Source organism: Protomyctophum bolini, assembly GCF_963924005.1.
Source record: "Protomyctophum bolini genome assembly, chromosome: 4".
NCBI lineage: Eukaryota > Metazoa > Chordata > Actinopteri > Myctophiformes > Myctophidae > Protomyctophum > Protomyctophum bolini.
In genome coordinates, this window is record NC_137865.1 from 4,290,720 (window position 1) to 4,305,719 (window position 15,000).

The following is a 15,000-nucleotide window of genomic DNA, read 5'->3' on the forward strand; positions in this document are numbered from 1 at the left end:
GCGTGCGTGCGTGTGTGCGTGTATTTGTGTGTGTGTGTGTGTGTGTGTTTGGTTAAAGATGGAGTGCCACAATTTTTTTTATTCTTCCAGTTTTTCATGTGTCTATTAGGTGACAGTACTTCATTAGACACCCTGGAGTCGTTTTATGTATACAATAATGTATTCCCTTTGTATTTAGGGTTTCTTCCTGGAGGCTGAACCCTTGACAGTCAAACGTGCCAATAAAGAAAAAAGTAATATAGTGACATCACATTATCAGCCCCTCCCCTAACCCCTCCCCCTTTATCATAGAACTATACAGGGTGCGGCTTCAGTTCAGGTGGATCACCACCCACCAGGCAACCAAGGCATACTTAATGAACTGGTGGGGTGTGTCCACATAAAGACGACATTTTAATCCAAATACTGTACACTTTTTTGAAAAAAAAAATCTTATATAACAATAAGACCTGATGATCATGTTTTAGGGTGGAAAGAAATCATGGCACTCCATCTTTAAAAAAAGGTCTGTGCTAATCATACAGCTGCGCACACGTTCCTGCGCATGTCGCAGATACTTTCCTGATTAAACACCATTGTGTGTGTGTGTGTGTGTGTGTGTGTGTGTGTGTGTGTGTGTGCGTGTGCGTGCGTGTGCGCAGTGCATGTTTGCGTGGGCAGCTCTCCTGGCAGCAGACAGGGGGCAGAACGGTGCGTTTCCTGGCTCAGAGCATGTCGTCTGTCAGTGGACAGCGGACATGACTGGACAGACGGACAGACAGACGGACGGACAGACGGACAGACATGCCATGCAACGTGTGTGTGTGTGTGTGTGTGTGTGTCTGTGTGTGTGCGTGTGACGTGTGTGTGTGACGTGTGTGTGTGTGTGCGTGTGTGTGTGTAAATATCAAGATATCAACACTTCTCAGAGCTTCGTTAACCCCCCATCATTCTGAAGGTAGATGGGGACACTGGTCTGCTCCAGGTACGCTCATGAGGGCGTGGTATGTGATGTGTAGCCTAAAATAAAAAAAGTCGCGGGTGTGTGTGCACGAAACGAGCATGCACGCGACAATTTCACGGGACCGTGACCACAAAAATGCGCTTGCGTTGTCGTCCCCCCTATAAGCCTAGCAAAATTGAGCGACAAAATATGCTCATGTATTGAGTGTTTTTAAATTTCCGGGCCTGTTGAGAACTCTATTTTTCACCGGCTGCCGGGTGCGGCTGCACTAATAACTCTGGGGTGGGTCCGTCTAGAGTTTTAATGGACAGGTATCAGTCAAAAGAGAGACATCGAAGAGGAAGGATGGATGGGGAAGGATCAACATAATAATGTCAGAACCTGTCCGCGAGACCCCGGAACCCCGATGACCTCGGGATACATCACTGAGGATACGTCCCATGCAGGTGCATCCATGAGATGCATTTTCGTTCTATAGGATGTCTGGGCTATGGGATATTATGGGCTGTTGTATCTGAGCTATGGGATAGTATGGGATGTTCTGTCTTGGGATATGGGATTTTAATGGGATGTTGTGTCTGGCCTATGGGATATTATGGGCTATTGTATCCGAGCTATGGGATTTTAGACATTTTATGGGATGTCCTGTCTGAGCTATGGTATGGGATATGATGGGATGTTGTGTCTGATCTATGGGATGTTGTGTCTGAGCTATGGGATAGCTGCATGGGCTATGGGAACCTCGCCCGGAGCTCTAAATTGATCCCTTATATAACTTCAAAGCTGTGTAGCTCTGTGTCACTCCCCCCTACTTTATTTTTTTTTACTTTGAAGTTTGTTGAAGTTCAAAAGGCTCAATTAGGAGCTCCTGGGAACTACAACAATGAACTGCAATGATGGTAGTGACCATCAGGGGAATTACCCAGTAAGGCTTTAAACTACATAACACTTCTGTAGTCGCCAGCATCTTTCAAAATAAAGGCACTAGAGTGCCAGCAGATATGGCAGATTTTACTCTGGAAGTCCCCCCCCCCCCCCCCCCTTCCGTTCCCAACCAAAAACGGGAGGCATAACTTCCATTCTTACCTCACACTGGTTACGCTAAAGTTTCTCTAGAACTGTTCATTTTCCAAACGAGTGGCAGTAAGAAATGAAGACAGAAGTATGCCCATCGGGAACAGACCCCCATTCCGAAACACCGCCATTTAGGAGATAGGAGCCTTTCTTTCGTAGTCGCAAACAAGGAAGTGAACGGCAGTGTGCATGTGCGAATCAACAAGGAGTAGTTTTTTGTTTTTTTTGTTTTTATATCAATAAAAAAAGACCAAAAACCGCCTATACAAAGGTATGGATGTATAAATTACATCAGACTTTGGTGTCTATATAGCACCCGTCTTAAAGTTGCTATATTGTAGCCTACCAAAAGAAGATAGGATCCTCTATGATTGCAAGCCAAAGCACTTTTAACAATATTTTGCTTGATATTTGATTCTGACTTTGTGTGTGTGTGTGTGTGTTTGTATGTATATGAGTCTGTCTGTCTGTCTGTCTGTCTGTCTGTCGGCAAGTAACACAAAGTTGCAACTAATGAATTACACAAATAAGAGAGGGAGAGACTGATATAAAATAGCAGTGACTTTATTTTGTGTGCAGATAGATATGTGTGTGAATGTGATGAAGATGAGGATGAGGAGGAGTGGTGGGGGGGGGGGTTGGGTGGGGGGGGGGTGTGGTGAGGGGGCGTGGCGGGAGGGGGCGGGGTTTGACTTACCTGACGCTATAGCCAATGAGAGAGCAGAATGCAGAAGAGAGCAGAGGTTAGACAGGAGGGGGGAGGGGCAAGGGGGGGAGGGGCGGAGCTGCTGTCACGAAGGAAGGTCTGAGGGGGCGGGGCTACCGGCCTGGGGGCGGAGCCAGGACCAGGGAGAGAGAGAGAGAGAGAGAGAGAGAGAAATACAAGGGAGAAGAGAGGTTTTTGCGAGTCAACAGAGTGAGATAAACAGAAGAGTAGAATAGTAAGATGGAGAGAATAAGGAAGACAAAGAAGGTAGAATACATAAAAGTAGAAAGAAGAGAATGAGAGATTGACATTATGCAAAAAATATGGAGAGAGAGAGAGAGAGAGAGAGAGAGAGAGAGAGAGAGAGAGAGAGAGAGAGAGAGAGAGAGAGTTGCAGTAGTTGTCCATTGTACAAGAAGAGGTGGGGAGAAGGACAGAGCGAAGGAAGCAAGGAAGCAAGAAGGAAAGGAGGCAAGGAAGGAAGGAAGTAAGGTGGAGGAGAAGATGCAGAGCCGAGAGGTAACGAGGTCAAACCAGGAAGTGATGTAAGGTCAAAACAGGAAGTGATGCAAGCAGCAGGAAAGAGGAGAAGGAACACGTGATGAGGAGAGATACAAGGAGTGAGAGGAAGTGAGACCGGAGTGAGAGGAAGTGAGACAGGAGTGAGAGGAAGTGAGACAGGAGTGAGAGGAAGTGAGACAGGAGTGAGAGGAAGTGAGACAGGAGTGAGAGGAAGTGAGACAGGAGTGAGGTGTGAGAGGAGGTGAGAACGGAGTGAGACAGGTGTCTTGACAGAGAGACAGAAATAAAAAAGCACAGTCTGAAGGCTGTGACCTTCCCTGGTTCCCTCTGTGTGTGTGTGTGTGTGTGTGTGTGTGTGTGTGTGTGTGTGTGTGCGTGCGTGCGTGCATGCGTGCGTGCAGAATGGCAATTCCATATACATACACTACTAGAAAACCGTACATAGACTATAGACAGTGACGGAAGGGCGCTGTCTCACACACCACTGAGCGAGCTAAAGTGCGCGAGTTGTCGTGGCGAACTTTGCGAAGTTCGATTGAGCCTATATGCTACTAATGGAAGCCACGCCTCAGTCAAACTAGTGGTAGTGTAATATGTACGGATTTTGTTTTTTTATAGAAGTGTCTGTACGGAATTGCCAATCCGTGTTATTGTGTGTGTGTGTGTGTGTGTGTGTGAGAGAGAGAGTCTGAACGAACATCCAGCAGCAACATGCAACAAAATGCACTGAAATGCTGTTACGTAAACATGTCATTATGCAAACAACATGTATTGATATTTTCATATAGTGTCATGTAAACAACATGCATTGTTTTGTAAACAATGTATTGCTATGCAAACAATATGTGATGTTACGTAAACAATGCATAGTGTTGTGTAAATATGTTGCATTGTTATGTAAACAACATGCATTTTTTACGTGAACAATATGTATTGTTATGTGAACATTATGTGTTGTTATGAAAATAAACATGTATTGTTATGTGAACAACATGTATTGTTATGTAAACAATATGTATTGTTATGTAAATAAACAACATGTATTGTTATGTGAACAACATGTATTGTTATGTAAATAAACAACATGTATTGTTATGTGAACAATATGTATTGTTATGTAAATAAACAACATGTATTGTTATGTGAACAAAATGTAGCACGCTGAACATTAATGCTTCATTTATTCGCCACCGCATCATGGCGTGGCTTGGCGACAAGATCAGTTATTTTCGGCAAGCAACACCATTGTACGTGGAGAATAAATTGAGTTTAACCAACAGTGTCCCGTAAAAAAAAGACTCACATCTCCAATTTGACGATGATCGGTCGACGTTTTGATCAATCTCCGAAAAATGTATACCATGAATTATTTGTAATCTTATAATACGAATTTAGGAGGTTGCATAAAACAAATGTATTCCATATTATATATGCTGTATATATAATGAGCTGTATTTCCAACTGGAGTTGGGACGTTTCAACGAGACACTGAGGCACTCTGGCAGATTGACCACAACAAGCTTAAGGTTATAACATTAAAGTTGCTGTACACCTAACATTCAGCCACTAGGTGTCGCACTCCACTCCACATCACAACACCTCCGCTGCATAAGCTTTGTTTATTTCACGAGTCACATTTAGCACATTGAGTCCTTGCTTGCCGTGTGAAATGGGCTATATAGAAATACACTTGAGATTTATAAGCCAGTCCTCATGCAGTTCGCATCGTTGCGCTGCCGGCGGCTGCCTCCAAGCATCTCTAAAGGGGGGAAATAAAACGACCTCCCCCAACGTAAAACATAATGTAAAATATCAGCTTACGCATGTAAACCCCCCCCCCCAAAAAAAACACATTCATTTTGGAACCGGGAGACATCTTTTTTTAAATTGTTATTTCACAATCCTATTTTTTTTGTTTGGGCTAGCCTATAGCGTAGGGCATTCACTTCTAAGCATTTTTACTAGTTGAGTCTTTTTTTTTAAATAAATATTTCTACATTTAAAAACTGTGTACATTGGTGACTATACCTATAATCTACCCGATCTTGAGACCTACAAAATTGGGAAAAAATAAATAAAAAATAAAAACTTCTTTATCAACTAGTCAACTTATAGTACCAACAAGGTCGACTATAGTGTATTTGCTAGTTGCTTAATGCTCCTATAGCGTATATGGCTATAGGTGTGGTGTCCCGAGGTGGGATAGGGGGGGTCTGGGGGTCCGGTGGTACTCACAGGACGACTTCCACGTGGTCCAGGGCCCACTGGTCGTGTCCGGCTCCGTCGTGACGCGGCTGCCACCAGCGGAGCATCACGCCTTTCACCCTCGCCTCTCTGGGATAATAGGAAGGAGGAGGAGCCATGAGGGAAACACAGTCAGCGAATAGTAGTGTGTCTGACAAGCATGTGTGTGTTCTTCTTGCATAAATGGTCTCCAAAGCTCTTTAAGTAGAACGTGTTTGACGTTCACCCACACGCACATTCGCCCATTCACCCATGCACACACATTCACCCATTCACACACATTCACCCATTCACACACATTCACCCATTCACACACATTCACCCATGCACACACATTCACCCATACACACATTCACACATTCACCCACCCACACGCACATTCACCCATTGACCCATGCACACACATTCACCCATTCACACACATTCACCCACCCACACGCACATTCACCCATGCACACACATTCACCCATTCACACACATTCACCCACCCACACGCACATTCACCCATTCACACACATTCACCCATTCACACACATTCACCCAGACACACGCACATTCATCCATTCACACACATTCACCCACCCACACGCACATTCATCCATTCACCCATGCACACACATTCACCCGTTCACCCATCCACACACATTCACCCATTCACAGACATTACCCATCCACACACCCATTCACCCATGGCCATGCATACACATTCACCCACCCACCTACATACACATCCACCCATTCACTCATCCACACAAGGAGCGTGTGGAAGTGTAAAATCACAGCATTTTACGACGGCATCAAGGCCCGCCGAAATACATTTGAGTCGACGAAATTAACTGCACATTTAGTCCGACTGAAACTATATAGACTAACATTAAAACATTCCAGGTGACTAAAATATGACTAAAACTGTGCTTTAGCCCACAAAAAAGCGTCACTCCAAAGACTACGACCCGAACTAAAAAAACAAAAATGTGCATGCCAAAAACAAACAGTGGTATACTGTGTAATGTGTGTGTGGCTGTGTGTGCAGTGCACACTATACTCATACAGTAGCGGTATGTTGTTGTAGGAGACTCTCAGGGCCTTGATGAAGTCTTTGGCCCGGTGCTGTGTAATGTGTGTGCCATAGACTGTAAAAAATATGGACAAAGCGTTCCGCGGGTCTAACATGAATGTAAAATGAAGCCTCTCTCTATGTGTCAGCAAGCAGCCATCTTTCTATATCCGGGCCCAGGCCCAGCTCGCCCATTGGCTGGCCCAGACAACGAGGCGGGACTTCCCCCCCTTCTTCTTCGTTGGTTTTTATTTTGACTCGAGTGGGTGGGGGATCCCGTTCATAGACTGTAACGGTAGCCACGCCCCTCAGAACATGCGCGACTTTATGGTCATTTTTTGGGACCATAATTTTCCCAAAAGAATCATTAGAAATGAGACTTTAAACTAGTGACTGGAAGCGAAAAGTATTCATGACCATGTTTATTAAGGTAATACAGTCTAGGTGAAGTTGGGCCCAAATACATGGACTTCTATGGGGCTATGGGTTTTTCTGGGTCCAGTGACAGCGCCACAACAGGCCATTATATGAACTTTCATTTCCTTAGTGGCTTCACAAAATATCTGTCTGACTGCCCCCCTGGCGCATATACTCACAGTGGTATGTTGTAGGACACTCTCTGGGCCTTGATGAAGTCTTTGGCCTGGTGCTGAGCGATGACGTGCCAGGTGACGCCGTTGGTGACGCTGTACTGCAGCAGCACGGCGCGGTCCACCGTGTCGGCGCGCCCCAGCGCCACGTTGCAGCTGTCCGTCTGCGACGTGCTGCCGACCTGCAGCACGAACATGATCTTGCTGCGCGCGCACGCACGCGCACACACACACACACACACACACACACACACACACACACACACACACACACACACACACACACACACACACACACACACACACACACACAGGTTTGTATCTAATCTTGTGAGGACATCGATATTTTAGATTTATAATAATTTTTTAATAATTAATATAATTTTATGAATGCCTAATCTTAACCCCAAGCCTTAATATTTTCCTAATTGCAAAAAAAAGTATCTCCAAACATGTTTTAACCGTCAAACAGCAATTTATTTTGTGGTCCTCACAAATGATCCACTCCTGAAATTCTATAATACTTGTGGGGACTCAAACTCTCGGTCAAACCACCAAATATGACGAAGTCAGACCTCCACATTAATGGTCAAAAAACCTCCTAACTCCATTTGAGCTGTATTTGAGTAAATGGATGATAATAATAATAATAATAATAATAATATAAAAAACGTATATAAGGTCACCATGACAACTTTGACGAGGCAGTATCGTGTTGTGCTTTTTAATACATGTCCTGAAAAGTGTATATTTTGGACATGGCTGGTTTCTGCCCGACACCAGAGCTACGGAAGTAAGTACCTGTCTCTAAGCAGGTCCAGGCCTTGCATCCTGTGGGGCACAGACCGATTTTTCCTCCAGGTTAAATTGGACCCTCTAGGTTTCTCTAGGTACCCCTGGGTAACTCTTCTCAGCCACACCCCTAGTCCAACCCCCAGATTCTTAGCCACACCCCTGGATTTATTTAATGTGCCATGTGGCCATTAAGCCACAGGGTGGTGTATGTGTATGTATACAGTATGTATGTATGTATTTATGTATATATTTACCTAGCTCTGATGAGGTCCAGAGGCTTGGTGATATGGCCTGTATGTATTTATGTATATATTTACCTAGCTCTGATGAGGTCCAGAGGCTTGGTGAGGGCCTGTATGTATTTATGTATATATTTACCTAGCTCTGATGAGGTCCAGAGGCTTGGTGAGGGCCTGTATGTATTTATGTATATATTTACCTAGCTCTGATGAGGTCCAGAGGCTTGGTGAGGGCCTGTATGTATTTATTTATGTATTTACCTAGCTCTGATGAGGTCCAGAGGCTTGGTGACGGCCTGTATGTATATGTATGTATATATTTACCTAGCTCTGATGAGGTCCAGAGGCTTGGTGAGGGCCTGTATGTATATGTATGTATATATTTACCTAGCTCTGATGAGGTCCAGAGGCTTGGTGAGGGCCTGTATGTATTTATGTATATATTTAACTAGCTCTGATGAGGTCCAGAGGCTTGGTGAGGGCCTGTATGCATATGTATGTATATATTTAACTAGCTCTGATGAGGTCCAGAGGCTTGGTGAGGGCCTGTATGCATATGTATGTATATATTTACCTAGCTCTGATGAGGTCCAGAGGCTTGGTGAGGGCCTGTCTCATCTTGCATCCGTTGAAGTACAGCGAGTCTCCGTGGGCGTGGGGAGACAGCTGGCCACACCCACTGCCGACGCCCCCTCCCTGGATGAGCTGCCAGCTGTCCTGCGACACGCCCCCCGACTCAAAGTTGTCCTTGATGGAGCTGGCAAGGTCACTGGAGGTCAACGAGCAGTCCTCCCCTAATCCGCACGCACGCACACGCACACACACAGACACACACACATTGTACTGTTCAATGTAGTGCAGTGGTTCTCAACCTATTCAGCATCAGGGCCCACTTGAACGTCTTGAAACCGTTCGCGGCCCACCCAATCTGACCACTTAAACAGCCTTTGAAGATGGATTCAAGGTGTGTAGCAGAGATGTGTGTTTCAACGTATATAAGTTGTTTATTTTACCGTGGTGTCCCTCGTCACAGATGCAGACCACGCCTCCGGTGCAGTATCCATGTCCGCTGCAGAGTCCAGGACACGCCTCTCCGATGTAAACGTGATCCACGGCCCAGCTGACGCGCTCCCCTACACCGTCAGCCTGCAGCCAGCGGAACTGGGTGGCGCTGTGGTGCACGGGAAGACACAAGCGTGAGTCCACGCATGCTGTGTTGTTTTGGAAAACAGTTAAAAACCCCTTATCCCTAAACTTCTTTGCCTTTTTTTTACTACCGTAATCGATTTTTATTATTGACTAAATCCATTAAGGCCTGTAAAATGCGGTACTATACAAATTAACGTCATTCTGAAATTCTGATGGGTGGTCTCTGACTTTCTATTTGTATGGCTTTTTATGCCTTTACTGATAGTGAACAGTTAGCCTTGGGTCCACCTATGCTTTCTATGGCATAGGCAGCTCCCGGCAGGATCCGCCGGGAGAATCTAGACGCAGCTGCATGACATGAGACTAATTAATTAGAGCGACAGAGAGAGAGAGGTGTGTGTGTACGTGACGTGTGTGCGTCAATTTAACAAAGGTGCAGATGATCAGAAATCAGCAGAGAGTGATCGACGATTGCGCTACTTGTATGCCGAATTGAAGTGGACTCGGCCCCAGACTTTTTTTTCCTTCTCCCTGGAAATAAAAACGTCTGGGTTTCAGAGGCTAGTGAACAGTAGACAGACAGGAAATGGGGAGAGAGATGAGGAGTGTAACGTGGCAAAGGCCGTCGGGCCTAGGGAGTCGAAACCGCAGCACGCCGTCCGGCTTGGCAGCAGCCTAGGGGCTCCATTTTCGTTCGAGCTTTCGAAATACACAATTTGGGGATTCAGTGTTCTCCCACTAAAGTTGGTATTATTTTGGTTACCTGTCTAAATCCCTAAAACTCCTCCGTTACCCGTTATATTATGCATAGGTGTGGTTTGGCTGTTACAATAATGAAACCAATCACCATGCCACATGCCATTGCCTTTAAGAGATCCCTTATCTGTAGCCCGTTATGCCCAGTTCTATATTGCTTCATAGCCTTTTGGCCTATATCCCATGGAAGAGTGATGTGTTGATGCCTTGAAGTCTCACTTGTGCTGCATTTGTGCCCCCCCCAACCCACCCCCCGAAATTTGTTGACGAAATTGTCAATATATTTAGTCTTAGTTTTAGTCGTCGTAGCTCAGTTTTAATTTAGTTTCCATTTAGTTTTTGTCAGTGAAAAAAGGTAGTCGACGAAAACCTTTTCCGTCTTAGTTTTTTAGTGAACAAAAACAAACACTGGCGCAGTATAGTGTACCCTGAGGACACGTGGTCGGGCAGCGGCACGGTGACGCGCGTCCAGGTGGACACGTTGACAGGACTGTAGATGGACGCCTCGTGGAACTGGAAGGGAGAACAGCCCACGTTGTTCACGCTGGACGGGAGACACTCCGACTGGACCAGCTGCCACACGTCTGACCTGAGGACAGAAAGACAACATGGACGGGTTCATATAGCTCCACAATGCACTGATTACGATGTGAGAAAAAAACTATTTATTTACACACCAGTGTGTCCCAAAATGTAATGTGTCGTATAGCTGCATATCTGGGATTTATTTAGAGAGGAGAGGAGAGGAGAGGAGAGGAGAGGAGAGGAGAGGAGAGGAGAGGAGAGGAGAGGAGAGGAGAGGAGAGGAGACTCACCGGGCATCCTTCCTGTATTGCAGTTGGACAGAATGGTGATCTTCACATAGATCTGCTTCACAGCCGACAACGATCTACAGGACAGCAATACAAAGAGCGTAATCTATTAGTGGTGGACATACTGTACGTTCAATAATTCTATTTAACATTCATTTTTCAAACTTTCCAACAACCCTTTTTGAAAGCTTCTCCAGGAAACACAGATTGCCAGATTATCTGCAGCCTTCATCATCATCATCACAAAAGGCTTTTTCAGCTTCACATTCAAACAGAAATGTTATTCAATAAAATATCTGCTAAAAAAAAAAACTGATGTTATTTTGATATTGGTTCAATTACCGATTTTCTACTCCAAGGGGTTCTCAACCTTTTTGGCTGGGGACCCCCTCCTCACCACCAATACAAACTCACACTTAATTTCCATTTTCCAGCCATTTAGTTAAAAAATAATATATATATTTGGGGACCCCCCCAAAATATTTTGGCAACCCCCTGAGGGGTCGCGACCCACGGGTTGAGAAGATATTAATGAGAGAATATTGTTCCTTCGCCGTACCTTGAACTGCAGGATGTATCCGGGCTGTACGATGAGCTCTCGCGTGGCCAGTATGTTGTGAGTCCGGTCCTGGTTTTTGTTGGGCCAGTACAGATGGAAGGAGGGGTTTCCACAGAACCCGGCGGTCCGCACCGCGTTGGGATAGAAACTCCAGCTCTCCTCATGGGACACGCCCTCTGGTGGTGGTATAAGGAACCGACACAGTTTATTTTCATATTCACATCTCATAGGATGTGTGTTCTTAGGTACCAAGGTAGGGGTGTAACGATAGAGTAACCGCATCGATTTTAATTTCAAGAATCGAAGTATATCGAAATGAAAACAGAAACATTGACCATGTATCGTATCGTTTTGCAGTGCAAATAATCGGTATCGAATCGTTTTGCTATGCAAATAATCGATTGTATACAATACAATACAAATACAATACAATTTTTTTTGGCGAATTCATTAATTCATTCAAGTGTTCATTTAATTCATAATGGATGTGAAAGTGAGACATAAGAGTGTTTTACCGTCATCAAAGGTGTCGATGAGGGTGGAGGGGTTGATGTCGGAGCCTCCCACCAGGATGTTGTCGATGGCCCACTGCGCCCTCTCCTGGCTGGGGGTGGCCAGGCCGGACGAGACGGCGAAGGGCTGCCACCAGCGCAGCCTCGTGGTGTTGCTGAGGGAGCCCTCTGGAAGGTCGATGTAGTCCCGTCGCACCGACACGTACTTTAAATAGTCCATCTCGTGGAGGAGAGACCATGACACTCCTGAGAGAGAGAGAGAGAGAGAGGGAGAGGGAGAGAGAGAGAGAGAGAGGGGGAGAGAGAGAGAGAGAGAGGAGAAAAGAGTGAATGAGGCAGAAAAAAACTGTGTGCAATTTACCAATAATGATGAGGAGAAGAAGAAGAATGTGTATGTATAGATGTGTGATGTCATCACCTCCGTCAGTGGAATAGTCCAATAGGACTCCTTCTTTACGACACGTTGGCCTATGACACGACGTCATGTTGTCTTCACTTCCTATCCTGGCCCAGTACTCCACGAACCTACACACACACACGCACGCGCACACGCACACACGCACGCACACACACACACACAAACACGCACACGCAAACACGCACACGGTTGACAACAAAGGCACAGATGTGGAGAGAATGAAAACACTGTGTGAAGCTCTGTGGTCTGGAAATAATACAGACAAAAATAATAACAATAAAGCTCTTGAATTCACACACATCAAACAGGTTATAGGAAACTCTGTATAAAAGCATCAATTACAGCAGTATACAAATATGTACTTATCCCATTCTGAACGGGAACCCATTTTGGTGTCAGCATCATGTCATGCTTTAGCTATTGAAAAATAGCAGATCTACAAGCTCATAGCGCGCCACCGAGTGGCGCGCTACGAGCTTGTAGGTCTGCTATTTTTGAAAAGTCGAAGAACGACTGACATTTTTTAGAATCTGATCTCAGGTCAGAATGGCTTAATCAGACCAGTGTGTGCGTCCAGTGGAAACCTCGTATGAATCTGATCTCAGGTCAGAATGGGTTATACATACTTGGCTCCTCTGAGGTCCAGGTCGACGGTGACGGCCTGCCGTCCGTCGGCTCCGTCAAAGTACAAGGCGCTTCCTTCCACCAGGACGCCGCAGTCCGTGCAGGGACGGCCCCCCTCTAGCACCGCCCACTGCGAGGCTCCGCCCCCCGACGGAGAGCCCTCCCAGTCAAAGCGCTCCTTCAGAGACGCCTGCGGAGGAGAGCGCACGGTGTCCAATTAGCTAATTATATCATACCAGCCCTTACCCGTTGTGAGACGGGCGCAGTACCCCCCCCCGCTTTTTTTTATTCACTAATAAATTCATTATTAATCATTAATGTGTCAAATCGAGAAGAAAAATATTATTATGGTCAATGCCTGTGTGAAAAGTGGGAGTGATGAGGCAGTGAGGAGCTACGACAGTCACAGTGACAGACAGACACAGACAGACACACACTCAGACATTGGTTGAATTATAGTATGATGATATGTTATTATCTAATTATATCTAATTAGCACCGATCAAAGCTGAAGCAACACATTGAAGTATGGGATGATCTTTATTCAAACAGGCAGGACTAATTAGGGTGCGAGTGGAGTGAGCAAGTGTGGAATTTAGAGTTTCTCCTCTCCTCTCCTCTCCTCTCCTCTCCTCTCCTCTCCTCTCCTCTCCTCTCCTCTCCTCTCCTCTCCTCTCCTCCCATAGCGTAGCATGTGTGTACCTTCAGGGTAGCGCTAGCGTAGCAGTTGTGTCCGGTGAACCCGGGGTCACAGAGACACCTCCCCTCCAGGCAGTCTCCGTGTCCTCCGCAGTGCGCGTCACAGGCTGGGCCCATGTACAGGTTCTCCACCCCCCACTGGATGTCCGAGTGTTCCTGGAAGAACCGGAACCGGACCGCCCTGATCCATCCAAACGCGCACGCACGCACACACACACACACGCACACACACACACACACAATTTTTATTCATTGAGTATAGAGTCGCGTTTTATTTTTAATATTTGTAGGCTATATTTGTGTTCTCTGCGTCATCAAGGGCTGCCAACATATACATTTTGAGACCTGCCAACATACATTTCAGTCGACTAAATCGCAACTGTAGATTTGGTCGACCGAAATCTTAGTCAACTAAAACATTTCACATTACTATAATAATGACTTAAACTAAATGGAATTTAGACTTATATGACTAAAACTAGATCATGATTTGCTGTCAAACTTAACACTGTCTGCAGGCCTGGAGTTTCGTTATTTAAGGGGCCTTTGGTGTTGTCCATTTTTGGAGCGCAAAAAAGGCCAAATTGCCAGGGCCGGAAAGCCATCAAATAAAACACCATTTTAGTTCATTGAAATAATTCATTGACTTTAAGGGGTTATGGATGATTTTAACCCATTTTGGGCGGCAACGCATTTTGGTGTTAGCATTACGCTATGCTTAAGCTATTGAAAAATAGCAGATCTACAAGCTCATAGCGCGCCACCGAGTGGCGCGCTACGAGCTTGTAGGTCTGCTATTTTTGAAAAATCGAAGAACGACTGACATAGAAACATAATAGCTTTTTCAACTGTCAGGATGTAGGAGACATTTTTTTAATCTGATCTCAGGTCAGAATGGGTTAAATGTAATATATATAATATATAAAATGGTACACACACTGACAATGCTTCCTATTAGGTGGTAATACTAAATACGGAAAAGTCATTTTGACCTCTGTAGCTATAGCTCGGCTATATTAGGGTAGTGTGTGGTGTTGTTTACTGTGTTGTTGGTTTGCGTCGCGTGGCATTGCGTTAACATACTTGTTGGCCAGGCTGTCGGGCAGCGGGTAGACGGCTCTCTTCCAGGTCTCGGCAGGGAAGAAGACGGACGGCTGGGAGATGGCCCCCCCACAGCGGGGGTCCGCCGGGAGACACTGGGGGACCAGGTACTTCCACGACACCCCGAAATCCACCGAGTACTGGACGTGGACCTGGCGCTCTGCTGGTCGCTCGGGAGTACTGCACCCTACTGCTATCTG

At 45.6% G+C, this 15,000-nt stretch overlaps 1 protein-coding gene across 1 annotated transcript in view; it reads right to left on the bottom strand.

Moving 5' to 3' along the window:
* reln (reelin) overlaps positions 1-15,000 on the bottom strand; it is a gene marked incomplete at its 5' end in the record, with an annotated part of 186,680 nt that overhangs the window by 4,240 nt on the left and 167,440 nt on the right. The window contains 12 exons of the mRNA XM_080761211.1: positions 5,481-5,579; positions 7,143-7,340; positions 8,745-8,964; positions 9,184-9,341; positions 10,503-10,664; positions 10,891-10,964; positions 11,447-11,622; positions 11,962-12,204; positions 12,377-12,483; positions 13,003-13,190; positions 13,703-13,880; positions 14,783-14,997. Coding sequence (XP_080617337.1) covers positions 5,481-5,579; positions 7,143-7,340; positions 8,745-8,964; positions 9,184-9,341; positions 10,503-10,664; positions 10,891-10,964; positions 11,447-11,622; positions 11,962-12,204; positions 12,377-12,483; positions 13,003-13,190; positions 13,703-13,880; positions 14,783-14,997 — 2,018 coding nt within the window. The remainder of the gene's footprint in view (positions 1-5,480; positions 5,580-7,142; positions 7,341-8,744; positions 8,965-9,183; positions 9,342-10,502; positions 10,665-10,890; positions 10,965-11,446; positions 11,623-11,961; positions 12,205-12,376; positions 12,484-13,002; positions 13,191-13,702; positions 13,881-14,782; positions 14,998-15,000) is intronic.